Source organism: Eleutherodactylus coqui, chromosome 13 (assembly GCF_035609145.1).
Source record: "Eleutherodactylus coqui strain aEleCoq1 chromosome 13, aEleCoq1.hap1, whole genome shotgun sequence".
NCBI lineage: Eukaryota > Metazoa > Chordata > Amphibia > Anura > Eleutherodactylidae > Eleutherodactylus > Eleutherodactylus coqui.
Window position 1 is genome coordinate 68,791,674 of NC_089849.1, and position 27,975 is coordinate 68,819,648.

At 43.2% G+C, this 27,975-nt stretch overlaps 2 protein-coding genes and 1 long non-coding RNA gene across 4 annotated transcripts in view; 1 reads left to right on the forward strand and 2 right to left on the reverse strand.

Moving 5' to 3' along the window:
- The window catches only part of RECQL5 (RecQ like helicase 5), an 84,268-nt gene that overhangs the window by 28,857 nt on the left and 27,436 nt on the right, over positions 1-27,975 (forward strand). The window lies entirely within an intron of this gene.
- Positions 1,022-4,960, reverse strand: LOC136588527 (uncharacterized). The gene is made up of 2 exons (XR_010787586.1): positions 4,316-4,960; positions 1,022-3,128 (listed from the first exon to the last, which is right to left on the reverse strand). It is a non-coding gene; the product is annotated as an uncharacterized lncRNA (long non-coding RNA).
- On the reverse strand, positions 8,692-27,825 carry SMIM5 (small integral membrane protein 5). Its single transcript, XM_066587823.1, has 3 exons — positions 27,685-27,825; positions 9,757-9,916; positions 8,692-9,648 (listed from the first exon to the last, which is right to left on the reverse strand). The coding sequence occupies exons 2-3, from the start codon at positions 9,884-9,886 to the stop codon at positions 9,545-9,547; spliced, it is 234 nt and encodes a 77-aa protein (XP_066443920.1). The 5' UTR covers positions 9,887-9,916; positions 27,685-27,825; the 3' UTR covers positions 8,692-9,544.

Consider the following 27,975-nt stretch of genomic DNA (forward strand, 5'->3'; position numbering starts at 1 on the left):
ATGCAATGAATTACTGTGTGGCCAGTGTGATCTCCTTCATGTGTGAGTGAAGAAAAGTCCATTTTCTTAGGTATGCTTGGTATATTATGGCAAACGTGGAGATGTTTGAATTGTATCCTCAGTACCTATTTACCGGTGCTAGGAGTTTGGGGAAGGGAAAAGGTGGTAGTGTGGGGGGGGGGGGGGTGTTCGTTAAAACTAGTGATGATGTCACTTTAAGTTGCCTATAAGGAAGATGGAACATATATCTGTAGCATATTTCCCAGAGGAGCATGCATGGCCTTATAAGTCTCCTCACTCACCTAGGTGCTCTCCGGAGAGACAATACCCCTCCCGTCTCACTTTAAGTTGCCTGAAAGTGCTTAAACAGGTTGTTTGTTTTTTTTTGTTTTTTTTTAAATCCATCAGTCCCAAACTATATTTTATCAATACACTTACCATGGCACTGTTTCGGCACTACAACATGTGACCTGTGATGTCACCGGATCATCTGGCCCCGCTTATGTCCCGTAAACAGTCACATGGGCTTCAATTGTAGAAGCCTCAACCTATTCTTGGAAAGTCGTTGATGACGCCCCATGTCAGAGCCTCCTATTGGCTGCAGCGGTCACAGTTGGGTAAGCAACTACGTGACAGCTGTAAGTAAACAGACCAACGGGAGGAAGGGAGCGGCAGCGGGGAGCAGTGCGGCAGCAGATAGGTGAGGAGTGTTCTATTTTTTTCATTTATATTTCATCCTCCCCACTGTCACCTATATATTTAGATATTAGAACACCCCTTTAATGTAGTATCTAGTCTGTGGAGATGTCTTTGCCAAGTACAGTGAAGCCTTTTTGAGACAACCATCCAAAATTGCTAGAGAGAGGTCTTCATAAAGTGGATTGTGGTACATATAATATATGGTGGGACTGGAAATCTGGTCTTGATAAAGAGGGTGGTCTTTGGAAAGAGGTGGTATCTTGGAGAGGTTTCATGTTAACCAAAAAGAAAGCAAAAATGACAACACTGACAAATGTGCAAATATTACTCATCTTGTGCTTTTTAGTATTTTTTTTTTATTGAAATGGCTTCTATTTGGCATGTGATAGACGGCACTGGTTTTAGACACTGAGCCACAAAATATTCCGAGATCTCAGAAGACTGAACAGCTTGGCATAACCCTATTCCTTTTATATGATGTTCTAGAGGACCTGTCATGTCCTAAAGGCAGCGGGCATGGCTCTGTAGCCTTGGCCCTGCTGATTCTATCACCACTCTTCTTCTTTCCCCTGTATGGACCTTCTTAGATTCATCTCCCAGCATTGTGAATCCGCTAAGTGGTTGGCCCCACCTCTTACTGTCAATGGGCGACGTCAAACTTGATTGACAGTCTGACATCACCCATTGATAGTGAGTCTTGGGTAGCGCCCACTTGACAGTTTCATGGCACCAGAGCGAGATCTGAGAAGAGCCCCTATGGGAGAACAAGCAATAGAGTCAGCAGGGCCGCGGCTACAGAGCTATACAGCCATCCCTGCCGCTTTTGTGACATGACAGATTGTCTTGAACTTTTTTTGGCAGTCTTTTTGAAAGTTCTTTTACTCTTGTATGTGCACATAATTTTGTAGAAGCCTACATATTTGATAATTAATCTGGCAGCTATTCAGTCTCATTAAGTTTCTTCCCTAAAATACCTTCTATAGACCAGTCTAAAGTGAAATCAAAGTAAAATGGAAATAATTATAGTGTCATTTTGATTAAAAAACTACTATGAAAAAGCCTATAAAAAATTAAAGTATAAATTGTTGTACGCTTTGTTTGTCCCACATGTGAAACCTAAAATTATTTCCATCTACAAAGTGGGTTTGTTGGAGAGCAGACTTTTAGCAAACGCTATATCGGATAACTGGGTGGGTAAATTACATTTACTAAGACCGTTGGACTGGCATGCCTTTGGTCAGCCTAAGTAGGAGAACCTTCTGAGGATCTACAGTCATTCTGTACAGAATGCACACATTCACATATAAAGGGGTTGTCCACCTTTAAATTATTGGTGGCCTATCTTCAAGACAGTAGATTGGTGTGTGCCTGCCACCTCAGATCCTTGCCTCTCACTGGGTCAAATAGACTTGTGCACTGCCAGAAACAGTCAGCTCCGTTCCCACTGCAGTGGTCGTGCTGGGCATTACAGGCGAAGTTCCCATTGAAGTGATTGACATCTGTGCTTGCAATACCAAGCCTAGCCACTGCAGTGGGAATGCAATTCTGTGCATGAGCGCACAGCTGATCGGTGCGAGTCATGGGCGGCAGACCTCTGCTGATCCACTCTTGGTAGCCTATCTGGAAGGTAGGTCATCAATAGTCTAAAGCAGGACAACCCCCTTAATTGCATACTAAATTTTGCTGTTACCATTGAGCACTTCATATCATGTGAGTAAAACCAATGAGAATTGTCCTAGCAACAAGTGATGAGCTCCACATCCATTTCAAATGAGGTTGTTGTTTGCTAGACCTTTCGGATTTGTTATATACCAACTTGAAACGGCCGGAGCGTTCTCAGTCGGCCAGTGCTAAGTCTTGAGACCTTGCATAGAGATTCCTCAACCACTCTGTGTTGGAAAGTAGTTGGTTCTTCTATCTTCTACCATTTTTCCATTTCATACAAATACAGACATAACACAAAATCGCAACTGGGCCTCTCGGCTATGGTGTTTGGTTCCTGATCCTGTTTGTCGCAGGTCTACAGCCAACAACCGGTCTTGAGAGAGCTTCACCACGTGTGGGCTCTCGTCCATTGGGTCCGATCTTCTCCATGTTGGGCCCTTCTTTACATTTACGTCTTATTTTTATTCTTCTCTCTTATTGGACATGGCTCATTTGTGTTCCCCTTCACCATACCTCACTATTAGATCAGGTAATATTTTATAAAGGTGTATGCAGGTGAGTCTTATCGATATGCTGATTTGCGTTTCTGGCAGTGACAGCAGCTGAACACCGAGGCAAACAATAGGAATATCAGGAACAGCAGACAGAAGGATCCGATGACCACAAGACCCCCCAGAGCCCACTCGTCCCCCAGTATTCTGTTCTTTATGTTTTCCAATATGGGAGCTGAAGGGTCTAAGATCTGTGCCGTGTCTTGTCCCATCCTGCGGAGATAAAATATATATATATTTATTACTGGTTATAGGGATCCTACAAAATTGACCAATAGGTGGATGGGTAGATCTTGTCACGTTGGTGCAGGAGAACTCTCTACAGACATTGTAATCACTAGTCACTCTTTGAATACATTTTGGAAATTAATGGAGTTTAGGACACTCGGTTGTTCTGGAATCAGTGGGTATATTATGTCCCATGTATGTGGCCATATACAGTATATGCCCATGTGTAAGTATTGCCCTCCTCTGCAGCTGCACTTCTGGGATTGTCAACTGTTTAGCATATTAATTGTCTTCATTGTAAGGTATACAACCCCTCGAAATCCTTGTGTGTGTCTGTGTGGATGTCTTTCATGACCCTTTGAAGAAGCACCATAGAGCTGTACATGGTTATCTAAAGGCCCTTTTGCACGTTGAGATAAATCGGAAGGAGCATGCAACCAATGGTGATATAGCGATTGTATATGGTTCGCTTGGCGTGCGTTTACACTGACCAATAATCGGGTACATTCGCTCATTCACTGGATCCTAACCATGCCACTAGTTAACTCTTCTGCCACTGCTTTCTATTCGGGAAATTGTACAATTCCTGTTTATACCAAAACATGAGGGAGCGGACGGACAATTTCAGGTCCGCATTAAAGTTCCAGTCGGTCAGAATCTTATAATTTATTTAAATCACTCTTTCTCTGCACACATTTACACCTACGGGTCCTTTTAGACGAACCGATTCTCGTTTGAACGAGGGAGTGATGTCACTGCTAAATCTTGTGCAGCCTGATTAGACAGGCAGATACATTGTTGCCAGCTCAAACGACAAATCGTTCAGTCCCTCGTAGAAGTGAAAAGAAGGACTTGGCGATCGCTGTTCAAACCGAACGCGTTAATGATGATTTTTACGCTGCGTCTAATGAACAACAAACAAAAAAACAAACCATTCTCGTTCGCCATTCAGTCGTTGGCCCACGTATAGACCGAACGATTATCGCTCACGGGAACGATTTCTTTTAGCGATCATCATTGCGTTTAAAATGATCGTACAAGCCACTCAATCTAATGATTATTTGCAGGATAACCTGCCGTGTAAAAGGCCCTAAGGGTTATGCCGCCCCTGTACGGAGGTTCACGCTGTGGCTGTATGAGGCTATGAGATCCTTTGCACACAATGATCTTACCTTGATCTCCCGCGGAGTCTCCTCCTTACATGAGCTTCTCCCTTTCTTATGCAGATGTGATCCCCTTTTCCGGCTCTCCTTTCCCTTGCTGGATCATTTTCCCTTTTCCTCGTCCTCCCAGCCTTATAGTTAATGTTTTACTCTGCTGCGTCCTGATAACGCTGTGTTTGTCAGTAGGGGCAGACCAATCAGCAGTAAAGATGAATACCATTGCCCTGCGTTATAAAATCCGTGTCTGCAGTTGCTATTGGGTGATGCCGGGGGTCTCGTGCTTCGCTTGCAAATCCTGCATTCTGTACTGAAGTGCCGCTGTATCAGCAGCAGTGAGCGCACCACAACAGGGGCATTCAGGGGGACAGCAATGGGATTTTGCTCTCATTACTACTATAATTATTCATTTATGTACCAGGGTTTTAGACAAACGTCTATCTAGTTCAAAATGAAACATTATAACCAGTTGTAGCTTAAAAAAAAAAAAAAAAAAATCTTTGCTCAGCCTTTAAAAGCAAATGTACATACAAGTTATCCTGGATCAGGTAACATTCTTATACTGCCTTGTCAACTACAGTACTCCTTTACTACATCAGGTGGTTGTTTCCGCCGTCACCATTTATGGTAGACCTAATTATCATCATCATACAGGAATCTTCCTTATTTTCCATGTTGGTGGAATTTCAGAATCCGGTCTTACTGTTTTTTACCTTTGCATTCTTTTTTTTTTCCTTCTTTCACTATATCGGGTCGCCTGCATACGAATGGATTTGCATTGCGGAATCCACGATCGGCGTCCGCACCGCAGATCTGCAGCAAATACCGTTCATAGCCTGCTGTGAAAGATCGCTTTTTCCTGCACCCTCACGGAAACTAATTGCAGTTCCCGTGAGTGGAGGAAAAAAATCGCAGCATGCTCGATTTTGGGCGGATTCCACACGGACGGATTCTATTGAAGTCAATGGAAGCCATCCGACCAGCGGCCCTTCCGCAATTGACATTGCAGAAAGGTCTCGAATTCCGCGTCATCACCTAGCAATGGCATGGGAAAAAATAAACATTTTAAAAAATCTGTACTGTGTATTTTTGACGGCGGCTCGCCGCAGCCTTCCGCAGTTCAGGTAAAGAAAAGAAATACAGGTACGCGCAGACACCGGCTGCTGCCGGGGTCTGATGCCGCTCCGGGCTCCTGCATGTGGAATCTGACCCCTTCATGTGCCGGTGGCCTTAATCTTCTGTTTCCCCACTTACTATCCCTCTTCATTCCTTCTGTCACTTTTTTCTCCATGCATTCCTCCATTTTTCTTTCTTTACATTTCCTCTATCCCTGTTCCTTTTTTTCTTTTCTCCTTCACCGCTCACATCAAGGGGGCAACAGGGGAGGTAAGAATAACACTAACCTCTCCAGTCCTAGCAGGCCACTTACTTTAAGCCCATAAGCTTCGTTTATAGTGCTAAAAGTAGGTGGCTTGAGTCTTTTTAAGCATTTTATTTATTTGATAAATTGACGAGTACTTCTAGTTTTACGTTTTGTTGGTTGCTTGGTTTTTTTGCAGTCTTGACCTTAAATGTTGGTCTCTCGTCCACTATTTTAAGGATGACTCACAATAACACTATAGCCCATTGGATGTTCTCTTTTAGTGATAGCTGCTGCAAACACTCTCGTCCCTGTTGTGGGGTGATCACTGTCCCATCACAATAAACTGCATTGTGACATGTACTGAACTTCCACCACTAAACCTCTCTCACCACTCTAGTCTGTTACATCATCTCAGTCCTCCCTTTTGGCCTGCAGCTATTTTCCCCAACTAACCCATTCATATCAACACTTGATTCAGCTGGGTGTTCATGTGTTTTCCATACGAGGAGTGGAGCAAACTGTGGCCAGACTCCCCTGCTGGCAGCTTATTTCCAGGGAGAACAAAAGGATCAGGCGTTGAAATTCAATCTGCCCAATTCTTACTCCATCATCTGTATAGAAAAAGTTGGGAGGCTCCTATTCACTTATGACAGTTGGGTATCCGCCAACGATGGTTTGGATAAAACAGCAACCAGACTCTTCTGCTGCTGGCTTTTCTCTAAGAAGAATAAAAGGATTGGATGCTGAAATTCAGCATTCCTCTTTTTTTTTTTTTCTTCCTCCAACATATCAGTAGAGGGAAAGTCGTGAGGTGCCTGTTCACATACGAGAGCTGACAGTACCACTAAAGTTAGTGAGTTTGGATTACACTTCCATAAGATGTATAGGTGCCTTAAGGCAGTGTTCCCCAACTCCAGTCCTCAGGGACCCCCAACAGGTCATGTTTTCAGGATTTCCTCAGTGTTGCACAGGTGATGTCATTATTGTCAGTGCCTCAGATATTGCCACAGGGGTTCTTACTATAGGATATCCTGAAAACATGACCTGTTGGGGGTCCCTGAGGGGTGAAGTTGGGGACCTCTGCCTTAAGGTACTGTTTACATTTGGCCATTATCGCTTGAATAATAGCCCTTTTTCGGCCATACTCGTCCCATGTACACACAGTTACGGACCGTGAGGAATCGCTCAGCAGTCGCTAGTCACTTTGTTTCAGCTTATTGAAACGAAGTGACTAGCAAGTGACTTCTTACCCAGCGTAAACAGGAGTTGTTCAGTCTATGAATGGTTACCTGTTTGCAGTGAATGGAGGCAGGTGGGTCGTCTGGAAGGGATTTCCGGTGTGATCTGCCTTCATTCACTGAGCACCTATTACCTCTGTGTGACACTACTGGAATGATACACGTTGGAACAGCTATTGGGAGTCTATGCGCCCAATAGTTGTCCTGTGTCCAACTTTAAGGACCGCTTCTACTACACTTGACTACAGATTAAACTTTTGCCTCTACACCCTCAATAGCTGTTGGCATAACACGCGTTTGGCCAGCAGCTCTTTCGATTCGGCCAAGCATTCATGTGTGCTTCGTAGGGAGAGTGGAGCAAGCTAAAGCTAGACTCCTCTGCTGGTGGCTTATCTCCAGGAAGAACAGAAGGCTTCGGTTATTGAAATTCAATACACCCAATCCTTCCCGACTACATCTGATAAGGGAAAGTCAGGAGGCCCCCATGCACACGAGAGTTAAGGCCCTATTACACGCAATGATTATCGCTCAAAATTCATTAAAACGATGACTTTTGAGTGATAATCCCTATGTGTACATGCTACCATCGTGCACTTTTAGCTTGAACGATGATTTTTAGTTCAGCATAAAACCTTCATTCAGACTGCACACTAGGAGCTAGAGATAACATTGTATTCTCTGTGCAGCCTGTGGCTGAAAACAGACTGCAGGCTGTTATCTCCATGGGAGCTAGAGATTACATTGTTTTCTCTTAGCTGCCCATGGCTGTACAATAGAATTAATTATGGGGCTCAGACTTCCTGCTGAGTTCTGCAACAGCTCCCAGAGGCTCATTTGCACGCACATGAAGCTGATAAAGTACTAATGGGCAATAGTGCCCATTAGCACTCTATACAAAATGATCACTCAAAACTGTCATTCTGTTTATCTTTTGAACAAATTTTTTGAGTGATCATCTTTGCGTGTAAGTGGGGCTTTAAACAGTCCCACCAAAGTTGGTGGCCTCTGACAACGTTTCCCAAAAGTGTATGAGCGCTTTAACGGTAGCTTCTACAAAGCTCAACAATAAATGAGACTTTTTGTAGTCGTAATCTACTAGTTAACCTTAGAATTCTGTACACCAGTAACAAATACACCAACTTGTGAAACCGGACTAAGGGTTCATTCACATGTAGCTGATTTGGTCCGGCTTTTAGTGGTGATCTGCAGCAGATTTCACCTATTTTAAAAGGCTCCAATCTGCTGCAAATCTGCCTCAAAATCCACAGCAAATCAACTACACCTCAACACACCCTTAGAAGGAAAAGTAGGTTAATAGGTCAGGACCTCTTCAGGGTCCTTTTAAACGAGCCGATTTATCGTTTGAACGAATGAGTGATGTCATCGTTCGCTCATGTATCCTTTTTAGACAGGCAGATCGTTCATACGACAAATCGTTCAGAATCATTCAGTCTCACATTCGCTGTATAAGTGACTGAGAAGGACTGAACGAGCGCTGTTTAAACCGAATGATAAGCGAACGAGCCAACGATGATTTTTGTGCTGCATAAAACGAACAAGAAACAAAAAGTGAAGAATGATCATTCATTGTATCATTGGTTCGCACTTAGACTGAATGATTTATGGTTCATTCGCTCGTTAGAATGATATTGTTCAAAAAAATCATTCAATCTAAAAGCACTTTTATTAATAAGCAATTTTTCAGGTTTCTTTTTGATACTTACATTGCAAGTAACTCTTAAAAGTGTGATATAATTGAGCTTATTAGGAAAAATAGCACAGGCAAAAAAATATATAATTGCTTTTATTTAGTCACCTGCACTAGAAAAATGATGTCTGGAACATAAAAGCCGCTTTGGGCAGTTATTCCACTTTTTCTTCTGTACAAAATAATTTGTAGTCTGTGTATGAGTACATTTGTACTTTTCGTTTTTTCTTACTTCATGTTCTCTACAGTCTCATGAGTGATTTAACCCTTTCCAATCCAATTTGTATCCTGGTTTTCCTGGGGCCTTACTCTTTCTCTGCCATTATACAATGGCGCTATATGCTGGCTAAAGGTAGTACTGCATGAGATGACACGTTGGATAGGCTCCGGCAGCAGAGAGGCTGGTAATATACAGTAAGAGAACCCCGACGGATGTCTTCCAACATCAGAGCTGTACTGCCTTAAATCATAATGTCTTCAGAGGTCAGACAATGGATTGGAAAGGGTTAATAGTAGAATGGCCATGTAGGCCATGCAGTGCGCTGCAGTAGGAGCCAGTGACCCATGGGCCAGTGCCAATAGACACCCCGGTGGGCTTCTGTTTAGTGTGGCTGGCTCTATTGCCTATAGTGATCCAGTATGTATTAGTGAGTGTTGGATTACATATTGCTTACTAGTTAATAACCCAACCACTTGCTCCAAGGAAACGATCTGTCTTTGGTATCCGCGCGCTAATTGTGCCGTTTATCTCTCTTCCGATCAGGAAGTATAGAGGTTTTTTTTCCAAGCCTTAATCTTATATCCAGTCTTTACATCTATTGGAATAAACACAGTCCTGGGATTTCCTTTGGCAGTCCACATAGATTTATTGCCCCTAGATTTGTCCAGTTGGGAAGGAAAGGCTCCATAGACCATGGACTCCTCGTTGGCTTTTAGACCTCCGGTTTGGGCCGTACCTTGGCAACCCGGCGACTTTTGTTCTTATTGCAGCAACAATGGAAAGAACAGGCAAGAGTGCCCAGTATTAGTACCATACCTGGAGGAGAAAACAGAGAAGTCCTCTGTAACACTGGATTCATACTAGAAGGACTTATAGACCAAATGTATTGATAAAGAGCAAGTTAGAAATTGTACAAATATTCACCAATAAAGAGGAGAATGATGGTGAAGGAAACGATCTCCACAGTGTCCGACTGAGGGATCTGCCTTAATTTTTCAAGTAATCTTTCTCCTAAGTTCCGCAGTTCTTCTTTGATATTCAGGCTAGAAGACATTGTGACAACTGGAATGACGGGGGTCTGTGCCTGGAATGGAGGACAGATCAATAAAGGTTACTTCAAAGTGGTATGCTTGGCTTCAGTAATGTTTGCATCAATAAAATATCATAGTATGTGGAAAAAAGGCACAAGTCCAATCTATTATCAGGCAGCGTTAATCCAGAAGAAGACAAAATAAAAACTTGTGAGTCAGATCCAGTTGTTTTGTGCCAGGGAGAAATATTCCTTTCCAACTACTCCCCTCAAATCTGGCAATCCGAATCCATCTTTGGATCAATAACCCATGTCCTAAAATCTAGTAGCGGGGTTTACTGTGAGTACTGGATGTATATTTGACCATTACATTTTATGGCATTGACAAACTTTAAGGCCCTTTAACACGCAACGATTATTGCTCAAAAGATGGCTTTTGAGCGATATTCGTGTGTAAATGTTTGCCCTTTGTGCACTTTTCGTCCATCGCTGACTTCATCTCAGCATGAAATCCTCATCCCTGATGAGATGGACCACACGCTGAGTTCTCCAATGGCAGTGTTGATAATAATCTTTAACAGCTGCTGTCCTGCTGGAAAACAATAATGATGTATTTAGAGAGCAGAACAACCGCTGTTCTCCAAATACATGTAAGTGAAGTACTAAAAGGCTGATCAGCCCATTAATACCGATGCAAAATGATCACTTGAAACAATTTGCAGTCTTTGGTGAAGTATAGGGTGTATATTGTATATAGATTGGAGATGGTCGGGTTCTTGTTAATAGGGAGAAGCGCTGGAGCAGTCCTCAACAGAGAAAATGTATGACGGGTGACTTATCGTCAGGATAGGTTATCAAATAAAATAGTTGGTTGACCGGAGACCCGCGCTTGAGAATCCTGACGATCAGCTGATTCTCCGGTGCGCCGTCAGCGCAGAAAGCGGTGAATGCAGATATTGCTGTACATACTGCCGCAGCCCAATTTTGTGCTGCAGGCACTGTTCCCATTGAGTTAAATGGGAGCTGTGCCTGTAGCACCAATCCGGGTCACTGCAGTGTTGAAAGTGCTATTTGTTTCCAGTTCTATCCACACTGACAGTAGGCTCAAGGATCAGCTGATCATCGTGGATCCCACCGATCACCTATTGGTGACCTATCCTGAGGATAATTCAATAGTAAAAAAGTGCCATCTTACTGGATCACGAGAATCCGAATGAGGCCAACTGTGGCTCACCCAAAGTGTGGGGTAGCAGAGGACACACGTGTGCATCTCTGCTCCATTCACTTTATTGGAACCACTGGAAATAGCTGACTGTCTCTGGTAGTTCCATTGCAGTGAATGGAGCGGAGGTGTGCATGCATGTCCTCCACTGCCCATGCTTTGTGACGAGCTGCAGTAGGACTTGCTAGAGGGTAGTTTAGGGTGGGGTTCACACGGAGCAGAATTGGCGCAGAATTTCCAGTAGCAGCAATATGGGCAAGATTTTGAAAATCTAGACCACAACCTGGGGAAATAACTCGCACAAAACCCGTGTGGAAATTGACTTGCGGCACAGAATTGAATTCCGTGGCATGTCCAATTTATCGTTGCCTCTGCTGCGGAATTCACGATGAAACACGCTTAGTGTGGGTTTTGAGGCAGGCTTTCCGCTTCTGATCTGCGGTGGAATGCCCGCTGCGGACATTCCGCTGGAAATCAGCCTCATGTGCACCCAGCCTAAGACTGTCATTAGACAACCCATATAAGTTGCAGTAGACATCTGCTGGCAGCTGTATAATTCACAGGAGATATAGCTATAGACAAATGTTTGAGAGGTGTGGTAGACGGAGGGTTAGAAGAAGTCATGTAATGGCCCATTTAGACAACGATTATCGCTCAAAATTTGCTGAAAAGCCATCTTTTGAGCAATAATCGTTGTGTCTAAATGTGCGGCCATCGTTGCACTTTTCTTGCACTATTCGTTCAGTGGTAACTCTTAGCAAGCTAAAAGTCAGCGATGACTCTTATCAGCGCTGCACGCTGAGTTCTCAGCAGGGTACTGCTGATACTATTCTTTCAGCTGGTATCCTGCTCTGAGCTCTTAGCGATAGCTCCAAAAGCAAAGCAGCTCTATGCAGATGACAGCACTCCCACTGTCCTCTGCATACAGCCTTCATTTACACGCTAATAAACTCTTAAGTAGCTAATTAGCAACTCAAGAGCTTATGCAAAGTGATCGCTCAAAACTGTAACTCAAACTGCCGTTTGAGCCATTTTTGAGCAATCATCTTTCCGTGTAAATGGGCCCTAAGTTTGAAGAGGAAGTTTAAAGCAAAAGTCATGCTGTGGTCGGAACCTGAAGGTTTTGGAGGAGCCATGCTAATGTATACTAATTACATTTTTAAGCCCATTTGGATTGATTGTTCCTCTATACAAATGTACGTGAGAAATTGCCCCTAATGTGTTGTGGTTTTTGTAGTCAATGATATATAGTATATGTGTCTCCATAGGCCGGCTACTTTGTGTTTGTCATATAGCTCAGGTGATGAAAAAGCATAAAGTGTTAGGGTTTACAGGGTAAGTTCTATCTGCATAATCCTTAGGCCTCATGTCCACTAGCATAATTGAATTGCGGATTCCGCGGGTGAAATCGGCATTTAATTTTGCCAATAGGGAATCATTGGCCATCCGCAGTCAATTAAATTGAACTTTGCACCCGCGGATGGCATTTTAATTGATTTGCGTTTTTCACGCGCGGGAAACAAAACGCAGCATGTTCCATTTTACCGCGAATCTGCCACATTGCTATCTATAGGTGGGGATATCCGCATGCAAAAAAAATACCATTTAAAGCAAATCCGTGCGGAATCTGCTGTCGATTCTGCGCGTATTGTATTTTTCTTTAGTGGACATGAGGCCTTACTCTTTGTGTTGACTGAACTGGCATGGAGGACAAGGTCTTCACAACTGTGCTGTAAGTTAGTCTTTCAGAAGCAAATGGCCTCGGAGTTTGTAAACCTCTTTAGTTTTTATTCTGTATGGACAATGTTGTGACCTCATAATGAGCCTTCAGATGAAAAGAAGTGGAGGGATTGTGGAGTCCAACGCAACCAAGAAGACCACTGCCTGCCGCTTGTGATCAACACTGGAAAATGAAAGCTAGAAGTTACTATGGGCACTAGTTTTTATACAAGTTGCCCGATGTGACCCCCTTACAGCACTTCTGTGCGGCTTCCAGTAGGACTATAAAGACTCTGCTCAATACTGTTCTATTCTAACTTCAATAGTATATAAAAAAAAGAGTTGTTACTTTTTGAACTCCGTACCTGTGATTTTAGCCCAGTTGTGGTAATATACAGTTGTAATCAAAAATTATTCAACCCCCCATTGCAAATTAAGTTTGCCAAATTTACAAATTTTCAGCAGACTGCCAAAGAACAAACAAAAACAATTTGAATATCCCAACACAACTAATATATCTAAATTCAATTCTCCAAATTCAACACAAAATGCCCCTTTTCATGACTGCTGCACCTCAGAATTCTTCAAACCCCCCCCCCCGAATAGAATCTTATAGGGTGCATTCCCACATAACAAAAACCTCTTGCAGCTGAGACTGCACTCAGCCACGGCTGCTAACTACCGTATGATCTTACCTACATCATCGGCGAGATTCTGCTTGCATTGGCCGCCGTGATTTTTGTTATGTGGTAATGAGCCTACAAGAGCACACATCTGCAGATCATGTGTTGTCTCAAGCACACCTGATGTAACTAATCATAGGCTTCATTAATTGCATCAAGTGTACCTTCGAGAAAACACATCCTATACCTGGACTGGCTAGGACCTGTTGACTCTGATGTTTAACTGCATATTAGAAATGAGGCTAAGTCAAGAGAGTGGTCCAAAAAGTTAAGAGGAAATATCCCATTGCAAAAGGATACCAAATGATAATAAAGGCACTGATTGTTCCTAGAGATACAGTTGAAAACCTAGTGTGCAAGTTAAAAGAACACCGGCTACACTACCTAGATGTGGCAGAAAGAGGAAGCAATCACCGACTGCCACCAAATTCCCGAGAACACCGTTGGAAGTAGATAGTGCTGTCTGTATTGTAGCAGCACAATTTGGTACTGCAGGCACAACTCCCATTAAAATCAATGGAAGCTATGCGGGTAGTACAAAACGGAGCCACTAAAATGTTGACAGGGCTCTCGTATCTGCTTCCAATGCTGTCCACACTGACTGTGGACCTGGCGATCAGCTGATTGGCAGAGATCCTGATCAGCAGACCCCCACCAAACAACTATTGATGACCTATCCTGAGGATAGATCCCATCCTGATAACATCTTTCCATATGGCTGGTTAGCTCACACAGAAGTTGACCCCCATCTATTAGCTATAGCGGAAATATCCTCAATCACAAAAAAATCTGTTTGTACTCTATTATGTCCTAGGTAAAAATGGTTGCATTTTTCTCAGCTGTTGCATTAAGTTACCTTGGTATGGCCAACTCTCTGTAGTTTTGGAGAGGTTGCACGGCCTATTTTTCTTTTAAGCGCTTAATTAAAAAGGAACACCCCAGGTAAAACTAATACATTGAGGCAGATTACCAGCTCTGTTTAATGGTTAGACTGGGTAAACTTCAACAAGGCAATCTAAAGGTCCCTTTACAAGGGAGGACTATTGGACGCACAAGCCCCTGACTATCTTCCCCCAGACCATCGCTCCTGTGCTTTCACACAGGAGTGATACTTGCTCGGATAATGAAGGCGGAGCAGCAGGAGATCTCTTCCGGCCGTTCGGATAATGAAGGCGGAGCAGCAGGAGATCTCTTCCGGCCGCTCGGATAATGAAGGCGGAGCAGCAGGAGATCTCTTCCGGCCGTTCAGATAATGAAGGCGGAGCAGCAGGAGATCTCTTCCGGCCGTTCAGATAATGAAGGCGGAGCAGCAGGAGATTTCTTCCGGCCGCTCGGATAATGAAGGCAGAGCAGCAGGAGATCTCTTCCGGCCTCTCGGATAATGAAGGCGGAGCAGCAGGAGATCTCTTCTGCTGCTCACCTCCATTTACTGCAAATAAACAGTCATTCGTAGGTTTATGCCATGCCCCACTCCAGCTAAGCCATGCCCTTTTCACTAAGCCATAACTCCCTGTTGCACAACCTGCAGTAAAGTGTCTACACCAATGGAAAATCCATATTTTGCTACACTTCTGCTCGTATTTAGCGCAGTAATTTTTCCCCAGTTTTTCCTGGACTGTCCGCAGACTTGCCTTCACTAATGTGGTACCAATCCTAGGACAGTTTTACTATTGAAAACTACTGGTTTCTGACACAAGTTGCACTACAAAACTGTGTCGCATGGTGTGCACCACAAGTAATAGGTTTTTAGACACTTTTTACAGCTCGTCCGACAAAGGTGTATGGCTTCGTGAAAAAGCGGCATGATGTAAAAGTGAGAGACTACGCAAAAAATGTTACGTTTTGGTGCAATTTTTGCCGGAAACTAAAGCCCCATTTACACACAAAGATGATCGCTTAAAAATGCGTTCAAAAGACAGTTTGAGTGACTGTTTTGAGCGATCATTTCGCCTAAACTACTAATGGACACTAATGCTCATTAGTAGCTTATTAGCTTCTTTTGCATGTAAATGAGGCTCCCTGTGCTGTATGCAGATAACAGCGGGTGGTCTGTTATCTGCATGCAGCCTCCATTGTTCTCCTGCGGGACAGCAGCTGAAAACAATGTTATCAGCGCCCCTGCGAAGAATGACAGTGTGCAGTCCCTGCTAGCAGCTGGCTTGCTGAATGATGATATTTATGCTGAAAAGCCGAAAAGCTAACAATGGTAGCATTTACTCGCAACGATTATTGCTCAAATGACATCATTTGAACTAATTTTGAGCGACAATCGTTGCGTGTAAATTGGCCTTAAGTCAACTAATAGGTGGCATAAAGACAGTCCAAAAATTGGACCGATTTATCATTCAGCTAAGCCACTGTGATAAATCTGGCACATTTTAGAGATTGTCTCGTCTAGACTAAACTATTGAACAAGATTAGTAAATCCGCCCCATTGTGTTCTCACTTCTGTTTGCCGATTTCCTGTCATTTTTGTACTTTTTGCCAGTGCTACAATCTAATGATCCTCGTTCAACAATAGGCTCATTCTAGTACCAAAATATTGCTTATGTGTCCTTGAGACCTCATTACAGGATAGCAGCAGAAGTGAGAGATTTCTTTACTAATTTCTTTGCTTCATTAGCTTAGATTAATGTATTAAACTTGGTTTAGGCAGGAAGTAGAAAACAAAGGCCGTGCCAGCATAGAGATTATCATTCCGATGTGAATTCATGCTGCCTGCCGCAGTAGCTCTGTTTATAAGAAGTCTAGCAAAGACCTGCAGGAAAACCTCAACTCTGGAACCTCCACTAAAAATAAGTACACCCTTTCTTTTCTCACACTACCAGTTCTCTTGTTCTCTTGTCATTGAGAATCCCCAGCTACTCGGTTTCCGGTCATCTTTCCAAAGACACCCGGGTGTTATGACTCGTCAAATATAGCAAATGTTTGCTGCTCCGCAGTAATTTATGAGCTGAATAACCATTTCAGGACGACTAGGATACATCTAAAACTATAGAACAGCCTTGCATCCCAGTCGGGGTTTGTGGTTCTCCACGGGGCAATATGTGATTGTTCTCAGTAAGGCCTCCTGCACACGGGCGGATTTGCATTGTGAAGTCCAGAGCGGGATTCCGCCCCCGGATTCTGCAGCAAATCCAGCTGCTGGCAGGGAAGAAATCGCAGCATGCTGAGATTTTGTGCGGGCTACGCACTGCCAGCTTCCAATGAAGTCAATGGAAGCCGTCTGTCCCGCGGCCATTGTGCAATCATCATTGCAGAATGGTGGCGTCAGCCGCATAATGGCCATAGCGAGAGCACGGCATCCTCTGTATGGCGCATTGGCCGACACATCAGCAGAAGAGAAGACGGCGGAGAGGTAAACTGGGGTCACTGGCCAGGCACCAGGTCTGACCCGCCCGTGTTCAGGCGGCCTAAGAGAAACAAAGTAATCTTGTAGATATGATACCTTTTTAATGGCCAACAAAAAGAGATGATGTTACAGCGAGCTTTCAAACCTACATAGGGTTCTTCCTCAGGCTTGATAAGATACATCCGAAGAAGTGTGTGTGTGTGTGTGTGTGTGTGTGTATATAATATTATATAATCTTCTTATTTGTATAGCTCTCCCTGCCCCTTTCTATTCACTTTAACCCTTTCCAATCCACTGTCTGACGTCTGAAGACATTCGGATTGAAGGCTGTACAGCTCTGATGTCGGAAGACGTCTGGCAGGGTATTCTTACTGCATATTACTGGCCGCTCTATTGTCTGGAGCCTCTCTAGTATGTCCCATACCACAGTACTGGCTCTAGCCAGCAGATGGCGCCATTGTATAATGGCGGAAAGAGAAAACTCCCTAGAAAACCCTGAATCCAAAATTGGATTGCAAAGGGTTCATAGCATCTTTTCAGTACTAAACGGCTGCTGTTTACACTAAATGATCATCACTCAGCTCATCTTTCATCGTTTAGGCTGCATAAACGATGAGCGTTAGCAGCCGTTCATTACTGAACAGCCGCTGTGTTAAGTGAATGGAAAGGGGCGGGGGAGCCTGAGGAGAGAAATCTCCACCTGCCATCCTGGCCCCCTGCTGGCCGCTCTGTGAGCGAGCCAGTTATACTCGCTCCTGTGCAGCAGCACAGGAGCGATAACACACAGGGACGAGTGTCGGGCATCGTTTAAGTCCGATGAGGGTATGGGGACACCCATTCTAGAGATAGTTGCAGGTCCCAGATGTGCTACCCACACCTTTCAGATATGCCATAAAACAGTGTGTTGGGAATGGCCCTTTAAGGTGTGGTATACTTGATGGGCAGAGTCTTGCGCCATCAGACCTTGTTTCTACAAGCCCCTGTCATGTAAATCCATTACTTTATGTATGTACTGACTTAAATATATGATATATATTGACCTAATTTTTGTGTTAGGTCATTGCCTAATTTAACAAATGAGAGCATGATTTTGCTAAGAGGTTTCTGGTGCGGCATCACAAGAAGCTTTCTTTTGTGCCGGTTAGCACACCTTGTCCAGGGTTCCTGGGTGCCGTCTCAAAAAGCATTTAGGTTTTGGCTTTAGTACAGAGATGGCAATTTGCCTCTACAGGAAACGTCCTGGAACTCAATACAGCCTACTAAACCCTTCTTGTTGCTTTGTATAATCAGGGACCATCAACCCATTCCTGGGTCCTCGCTTCAGATGTTTCCTTTAGTTGTGACCTAACTTAATATAGCGTTTTTATAAAATAGGGAAGTAATTAAAGAAATCACTGTTAATATTAATAGGGTTTTGGGGACTCTGAGATTAATGACCTATCCTATAGACAAAAATATACAGTCTGAAGGATACTCCTCCGCCAAACATTCTGTGAGTGGATCCCGTAATCCACAAGTACATGTAGTAATGCAAACACCATGAGCCCCTTAGATTAGATAGCTTGCTTTATATATACACATCTCTTAACCATACATCAGGTATATTCACTCAAGTGATCACAAAGTCCATATTGACGATTCATCCATAGGTCAAGGAATTTCAAACACCAGAGGGATGGCGTGGAGGCACGCGAGCAGCAGTGTTTCAGGGTGACCGACCCCTTCCTCGGGTCAATGTGCCTGATGTATTATAAGATGTATATGTAAAGCAGTCTAATCTAAGGAGTTCATGGTGTTTGTATTATTGGAACTATCCTCATGATAGGACATTAACCCCTTAGCCTTTTTTGAACCTAAGAATGCAATGATTTTTGGGGGGGATTTCTATTTCCACTTTTCAAAAGCCATAACGTTTTACATTTCCATCAATATGGCCATTTAAGGGCTGTTTTTTTCGTGGCGAGCTGTAGTTTTAATTGGTACCATTTTTGTGGTACATATAATTTATAGGATAGCTTTTTTTTTTTTAGATATTTTTTTTTTAAGAGAAAAGTGATAACACCTCAATTCTGCCATTGTTTTTGCCACCTTTTCCCCTTTACGATAGTCATCATACAGTGTAAATAACTTTTTTTCTGTGGGTAGACAGGATTATGATACCACAATTTTATAGTGTGTAACATGTGGGATTAAAAGTGTGTTCAGTAGAGATGAGCGAGCATACTCGCTAAGGTAAACTACTCGAGCGAGTAGTGCCTTAAGCGAGTACCTGCCCGCTCGTCTCTAAAGATTCGGGTGTCGGCGGGGGTGAGCGGTGAGCTGCGGGAGTGAGCAGGGGGCAGCGGGGGGAGAGATTGAGAGAGAGATCCTCCCTGCTCCCCCCACCGGCACCCAAATCTTTTGAGACGAGCGGGCAGGTACTCGCAAAAGGCAATACTCGCTCGAGTAGTTTGCCTTAGCGAGTACGCTCGCTCATCCCTATTGTTCAGTTTTTTGGGTGGGTGATTACGAATACGACAATCACACACACTGATGACTTTTTAAAACATTTTTAAGCAAAAAAGGGAAAAATATTTTTAAAAGGGGTGTTGTTTGGATACTAATTTTTTTTCTTTCACGTTCTTAAATAGGACTTGAACCTGTGATCTGACGATTTCCCAGATATTACATTGCAGTATTTTTGTATTGCAACATATTATCACCTTCTGCCACAACAGAACAAAATGTTAAAAAAAAGAATAAAATGAATAAGTGTAAGGGCCTGAAGACTTTCCCGACTCACCATGTGTATACTATTTTGGAGCATCCCCTCTTTTTTTAAACTACTCGGGCAATCCCTTTAAGTACATAAACTCTTTTCTTGAACATGTTACACATGCCCTTTAAAGTGTACCTGCTGTGAGAAGGAAGCAGAAGAATAACAGATGCATTCCAGTGCAAACCAAAACAACCCCTTAAACGGCACTACAGTAAAATACAGCAGCACAATGTCCTTCACCCTTGATTTGACCCGAAGTCTCTTGTCTTGCTTTCAGCATCGAAGAGTGATGTGCATAATAATCTCACCAAACGCTTACAGATACCCGGTCACAAACACTTCTGTTATGGAATGGGGCAATCATATAATGATAAGACATTGAGGGCTACTGAACGTAGATTCAAAGCTTTATGCCAAAGTGTTGGCCTTAAGACTCCAGCCCTTTCTCTGTACTTAAATTCATCCTGACCCAGTGGGCTTTGTTGTAGGGAGGGGGCCTGTGACAATACCTTGAAAACATTAGACATCATTCATTTCGCCTAGTCCAAAATTACCCCTCCTCTCAATTGATGCTGAGAAAGCATTTGATCGGGTAACCTGGCCTGCGATATACTATTTAGAGTGCTAAGGCAGCAGAGATGCAGTCCTAAGCTCTCGCTCACGACCTGAAGGTTGCAAGTTCTATCTTTGGATGGCTCAGGGTTGACTTAACCTTCCATCCTTTCAAGGTCGGTAAACCCAGCTTGGTGGTGGAGGTAATAAATTAATTACTTGAAAGCACTGCGGAATAAGTTGGCGCTATACAAATAAGATTTGTTTATTTTTTAATCCGTCAACTCGGCTGAAAATCAATGGTACTCTTTTGGCTCCCATCTTCAGTAAGCAGTGGAACCAGACAGGGGTGTCCCCTTTCACCGATCTTATATATCTTAGAGATGGAACACCTATGGTCCTTCCTTACAAACAATCCCAGCATAGAGGGAATAACTGTTGGTGGGGTGGAATAGAAATGCTCAGTGATGGTGGACATCCTTCTCCTTTATGTCATCCAGCCCCACACCTCGCTTCTTTCTCTATTGGTGGAAGTGGATCATTTCGGGACATGGTCAAATTTCAAAATTAACGTGACCAAATCGGAAGCTCTAAAGATCTCTCTATATCCCACTTTACAAGCCTCTACACAGGGTAGTTACCCTTTTGCCTGGCCAGCCAGAGGTATTGGGTATTTAGGAATCTGAATTATTCCAAGTTTAAAGAAACGTAACAATCACCTAAAATTAAGTTGAGAACTCTTGGAGTTTGAGAAAATGTGTGTCTCGCTGGTAAAGGTTACCTGCCCTACTCCATCATTGGTCCCCGTCAGTCTTGGACCTGGTGTGGGGTGAAGCTGTCCATGAATACTTAGAACCTCGAACCAAAACCTGGCATTTACAAGGGAGATGACGGGGATCAACATCTCAAATACACCTGAAGCCACTTTCCTGTTCATGATCCCCAACGGACACATCAGATACAAAAGCTCTCTAGCTACGGTACTTATTAGATCCAAATGGCTAAAAATGTTCTCCCTTGCCATTGGAAAAGCAATAACTCTCTAACACTGCCCACCTGCCACCCCTATCTGTCACCCATTTCTTGGGTGTATTTTTGTATGTTCACAAAAAGTTGAATAAACATTGAATTGTGGAAAAAAGACATTGCGGGTGAGGACAGGTGTCATTTTCTTTGGATTTGCTTATAAAGAATCCTTCTGGCACGCATTCATTAAGCGTATTTCAGCCGCTGCATTTAAAGTCCCTAAACTTCAGACAAAAATAGTTGTAATAGAGAGTTCCCATGAGTTAGCAGAGCGCCAGGTATTTACAGTGTAATATAAAATGTTTTTGGCCTTTCTTTGTTACCAGCTGTCTAAGTGCTGGCAGTTGCGCATGGCAGCTATTGGAGAGAATGTCTGTTATATGCTGGAAAAACATTCTCTGCTTTACTGTTATCACAGATCTTTTCTGTTCCGTTTAGCCCGTGGAATGTCCTAATGTGTATTTGGGAATGACTTTCATAGCTCTGCTATAGTTAAAAGTTTTGGCTGGTTTAAAAAAAAATATATATATTTTTTTGTACTTTTATTAGGGAATTTTAAGTTAATAGGTTCGGGTGTCCACACATTCACTACCCTCATCTGTTAAAGGAACATCTCAAAAAAGCATCTCACACAATATAGCATCCAACCGGTGGACACCTAATTGCTTTCAGGACTGATCCCTGGGAATTTGGCAAGGTCACCAGATTGTCAGGGAAACAAAAGTGGACAATCCCATTTTGTTTGGGTTATTTTTTTTTAATAATACAGTTTTGTTAATCTTGTACTATATGTAGGCCATCAAATATTAAAAGGATTGCCCTGTGGATAGGTCAACAATAGCAGATCGGCAGGTATCCCACCACTCAGCTGTTCACCCGGCCAGTTTGCTTGCGCACTGAGCTCATTTTTGCAGAAAGCAGATACCTTTTTTCCAACTATAGTGGCCAGACTTGGTATTACAGGCAAAGTTCCTATTGAAGTGAATTGCAACTCTGCTTGTAATACCAGGCCTGGCCAGTGCAGTGGGAACGGAACTGTTTGCTTCCTGTACATGAACACACCAGCCTGATGAACGCATGGCTATTTGAATCTGTACGATAACTGGTCCTCTCGTACCAATAGGGTAAAATTGACCCTAGTATATATGTATTTGTATGCTTAAATTGTGGATCCAACTGAGACTGATGCTGTATGCAGTCTTGTGGTGTCTTCTAGCTTGTAAACAAACTTGACCTCATTTACATTAATGTGACCTATTATTATGACTGATTTCCTGCAGATTATGTTAGGTGATTGAATGACAGAATATTGTATAAAGACATTCACCGATATTATCATTGGCATTTCCTGTACTGTATGCACGGTAATGAGAGGTGTGGATGGCCAGCATTGCTTAGTTCGGAATAATGATGCCAACTGAAGTACGGTTTGCATTCATATCATTGTGACAGTAAAAAGTCAGGAGTTTATGCTCAGGTTTGAGTTAAAGTGATTGTACTTGCTAGAATGTGATTGTTCTCAGCAAGAGAAAGCAAGTAATCTTGTAGATATGATACCTTGTAATGGCTAACAAAAAGACATCATGATCTAGCGAGCTTTTCAACCTCTCGGGGTCCTTCCTCAAGCATAATGAAATAGATCCAAAGAGGTATGCATATATATGATATAAACACACATACTTAGGACATGGCACAGACATGAATGTGATTAATTTACACTTGAAACATTTTGCTCTACTAGCTAACAAACCTTTTTCATTGTACTTGTTAGGTAATAAAGTGACATTTCGCTGTATACACTCATAACATCATTCTAGAGCAGTGTTTGCCAACTATTTTAGCTTTGGAGCTCCCCAAGGAAAATCTTACTACCTTGGAGCACCCCTACAAAAAATGGCTAAAAACACATCCCCATTGCACTATAATCGCTTCCAGAGCTTCACCAGCCCTCCACGTCGCAGCTTACTCACATCCAGCACTTCAACAACCCTCAAATCGATCTCTACCCCTCTCAGGAGTGTATATAGGGCTACACGTCTTTCTCACCCACCATCATATACTTGCATGTATGGCCACATTATATGTGTTTACTCGAACCCTTTCTCTCTCCCTGAGAGATGTTGGAGCCACCCTTAGGCTACTTTCACGTGTGCATTGTCACTGCGATGGAAGGTGTTTGTCAAAAACTCCTCCCATCCCTTCAGTGAAGTAGTGATCCTGCGGCACAACTTTCGGCCACGCCGGATGATCGGCAAAAGTTTACTATTCTTCTCAATGGGAAAGCTCGCATCCCACTCGCCTGACATCATGGCTAGTAATCACCTACATGATGACCAGACGTCCGGAAAGCGGGACCGACATCCCAAAAGTGGGATGGAAGGCTGTCCTGCTTAGGGACCCTGTGGAAACGTTTTTTTCTGACTTGGTTAGGATAAGCTGCATTTAAACAGGATGATTTATCATAAAATAGACTTATTTGGTTGGTTAATCACCCAGTCTTCTGAAAACCCTAACTCTGAAATGGCTGGATGCATTTAACAAGTGGACTGAAGGTTCATTAAGAGGTTTCCAAGATTGATATACAGAATTTTTACACACAACTATATAACTTGTATTTTATTCATTGAAACTCCTGCTTACTATGGGCTTAGGAGTCCAGTGGGCGGTCTTATCAGTGATTAATGGCCTCCCCTGTATCAGTTTGCATGGCTGTCAATCACTGATAAGACCGCCCACTGGACTCCTAGGCCCAGAAAGAGCAGGAATGTCACTGAATAAAATAGAAGTAATGTTTTTCTACAAGCCTATATATCAATGTGATCGGCTCCTCCTGCTCCGTAACATGCCGCTGGCAGATCAGACTGTGTATTCAACATGACAGGTTCCCTTTAAAAAAAAATGCTACATACTTTTGGTTTAGCAAGGAATTTTCCTGTTGGAGGAGTTGGTAACGGTGAATGTCACATATGATGCACTGATAGTGACTGGAGTTGCTGGGGCTGTCACCAGAGGTGCTGGGGTTGTCCCTGGGCTGTGCTACAGCTGTCACTGTTTCTAGAGCTGCTGCAGCTGTTTCTAGAGCTGCTGCACTGTCACTGTGGAATACTTCAGCTGTCATGAATAGGGGTTAATTAGTCTGGGCCACAGTTGGCTCTTGTGTGACCCATTGTTGCCTTTCTTTATTTGTATCCCTTTCTGCACCCCTTTAGACTCCCTTCCTCATATTCTCCATGTGTTTTTTATCTAGTGCGGCAGCTGCTGGACAAGTAAAAGTTGGCATAAGTTTCTCTATTTTCCTTATTTTCTGTCCCTTTTAAAATCCCTTTTAAAGAGTGTCTGGCACCATGAAAGACCCTTGAACTACTACTGAAAATACATTCTAAAGAGGTCACTATCATCTCTGAACTTACTTTTATTTCCCCCCAGTAATAATTGGCCTGTGCTCTAATGTAATGAGGCATCTAGGAGTCCTGCTGTACAGTGAGGAGTCCGGGGAATGCATTACAATATATATAGGAGATTAGGCTGCTTCCGGGACTAGCTTGCCCGGCTGCTTCCGGGACTAGCTTGCCCGGCTGCTTCCGGGACTAGCTAGCCCGGCTGCTCACTTTTAATGAGTGGATTGTTTTATTGCATAGCACTAGTGGGTAGTGTAAGTTGCCTATGGGAATGTATAGTGGTTAGTATCGCCACCATTAACACAGTGAGATGTTATGGTGATGAATACCGTAGCAGCACCTGTTAGTCCAGACCTTCACTGAACAGCCCTATGTGGCAGCTGTGCCCTCAGTACCCCCCACTATACATATGGGAGGGAGTTACCATAGTCTAAGCCCACTTTGTGTGCAAACATGTAATCACCGAGTTGTCCATGCAGCAAAGTGCTGAGAGTTTACGGCTCATTGGTCCTGTTATTTTGTATACAGATCGGATTATGAACGCGTTCACACAGGCGTATTTTACGTGTATATTTTTCTTGGCAAAAAACAAGCAAAAAATTTTTCCTCCTCTGAAGCACAAGAGTCAAATATCAGCTGCGGACTAACCCAGAGCCAAGAGGTGAACCATCAGACATTACAGTGAGGGGTCCACTCGCAGAACGCCAACTGCCGCGTGCAGCATCTGTAACCTGCGGAAGATGTAACCTCACAGTCTTCTAGGCTTTTGTATTTGGATTACACCTTTGAATCTTTTTCCATATTGAACTCAATGGAAAAATATGACAAAAGTGCTTTTTTTATGTGCGCTACTGCACAATGCGAAGTATGAAAATAAAAAGCAGAGGCCGACTTTACACGAATGTACGTACAATTGTGCGCGTTTTTGCGGAATGAAAGTTGTATATTTGCACAAGCAAGTCGCACGCAATTACACACACAAAAAAAAATACGCACCAATGCGCCCTGCCAGCCATTGAAGTGGCCAAAATCTTTAATGGGTGCCAGAGGTGTTCTTTTTTTTTTTCTCCGCAAATGTGCAGGAAAGTATAGCATGCTGCAGGTTTTTTTTGTGCAACACAATTGCATATGCAGAATACGCGTTTATGAACAAACCTCAAAATCAATGGGTTCTATTTCTGCGTATTGTGTGCGCAAAAAGTTCATGCACAATTATGCGCACAAATACGGCTGCGTGAATCTGGTCTCTAGGCTCATTCAATTGTACAGAAACCCTTAGATATATCTTCTATTTACTTTCAGGGGCACCGATGAAACGTGACATTTTCTCCGCTCTGTAGGGGAGTGCTGGTAGAGCGACATACTTAGCATTTTATGTCACAAGAGTGGAGTAAATGTATTACAGAATGGGTGCAGAGAATGTGCCTGGCCTAAAGCAGCCTGTAAAGTAATAATAATAATAAACTTTATTTGTATAGCGCCAACATATTCCGCAGCGCATTGTACAAGTCTTCTACATTGTACAAGTAGAAGACTTGTACAATGAGCCGAGGAGCACTTGAAGAAATATGACAAAAATGGTGACCTTAATATACGTTGTGGTAGAACTGGTCCTTCTAGCATTACGACTAACCCTTGCCATGTTCATCACCCTGTATATATATGTTAATACACCGGGAAGACAATGCACATTCTATCTGAAATGTACTGCGCCGACTTTCTTTCCCCAGGAGTACTATCTGGTATGTAGACCATTACGGTATGGATTGCCCACCGCAGAATTGCTTACGGAAATCCACAGCGAATTACAGTCCCAGCAAAGCAGATGACATGTTTGTACATGTGTGAGATTTGCGGAGGATATCTGCAGCGTAATAACTCGCGGTACAGATTTTAAACCAGCAGTGTATCGCAGGACCAGCTAAGTGGATGAGAATTTACCAAGATCTCATCCACACGCTGCGGGAAAAAAAACATGCAGAAATTGATCCGCAGTGCAGGTGAGAAATCTGCAGCAAATTATTTCTGTTGCAGCTTTCACCTTTTGCAATGCATGCGGTGAGATCTCCAACACATCCACATGCAAAAACCTGGACTTTGTTACAGGTTGCACACAAACCTGTGGTTGCGTTTTTTTCTACTACAGTTTACGTCTTTTGAGGATGCTTACGCTGCTAGGTCTATCCTGTTGCACATCACCACCCAGGAGTCTTGGCAAATCCTGGGATTACTGCAGTCTCAGGGTTGTCCTATTGAGGGGGGTTGCTGCCATCATAAAAAATCTGACTGGTTTGCAAATTAGCACACGTCGCGAGGTTACTAGGTGAGCTTTACCTTAGGACAGCGTTGAGGTCACATAGTAGTCATGATTGTATCACGGCACATACCACGCACCATATCTTCACTTTAGTGCTCACTCATATGAGCGCATTTAGCCTACATATTACACACCTATTTTTTTTACATGTGTAATATGCAGTACGCAGCACATATGCGTGTAATATGCATATTCACAGTGTATTTTACGTATCAGACTATGATAATGGTGTATATTACACACCAAAATAGGACATGCTTTACATGCAATATTTTTTTTCATATGCGCTCGTGAAAAACGCAGGTCTGATTGGCTCAATGTCAACCAATGGGCTTTTAGCAGAGTGTATCACACTCCTAATACGCAGGATAAATACCCATGTGAATCCTTAGACTATACATCAGACGTTTCTGGCGCGGTGGTTTTGCCACCGGATTGCCATGATTAAACAGGTCACAATGTTGCATGTAAAGCACTTGAGAACAACTTGAGGAACAAGTGTCCTTAGAGAGTTGTCTCTGGTTTTACATGGGACTGCCGTGATCACCTGTTGCATTATCTAAGTCTTAAAATATGCAACTGTTGCAGAGCTACACAGTTCGGATAAGTTCAGCTCTGCTACATCTCAGCTGCACGTTCATGCCCATCGATGTGTAACGCTCACTGAAATCCATGCAGCCGAGCCGCTGTTTTGTGTAACAGTAACTCCAAATGAAGATCCTGGGAAAGTGAAGTAGTTGTTTGTCAAAGTGCTTGTTAGAAGAAGGAAAGCAGCAGACAGGATCGAGGTCTTACCCTGCACTTAGTCCAGCACTTCTGTCCTCCTTCACCCCATGTAGCCCATAGCTGGTGCTCTCTGACAGCTGTCTGTGCCCTTAGCACTGCTGTTACCCTAGAGATGGGAGGTTTTAGGTTACAGCTCTCCTAGAAGGGGAGGGAAGGAGGCTTGTCCCTCGATGTGTCGGAGCTCCAGGAAAACAGCTGGGATGGTCTGATAGATTTAATCACTGTGACCAGTTTCATCTTCCCAAACTCGAGAGACTTTGGCAGAAGTTCTCAAACTTAGAGACTTTCTCAAACTTTTCA

Excerpts from the sequence above, each read along its gene's own strand:
- SMIM5 (XM_066587823.1), bottom strand. The coding sequence starts at position 9,886 with ATGTCTTCTAGCCTGAATATCAAAGAAGAACTGCGGAACTTAGGAGAA. Across the intron at positions 9,649-9,756 it reads CATCATTCTCCTCTTTATTG|GTATGGTACTAATACTGGGC; the intron begins GTGAATATTTGT and ends TTTCTCCTCCAG.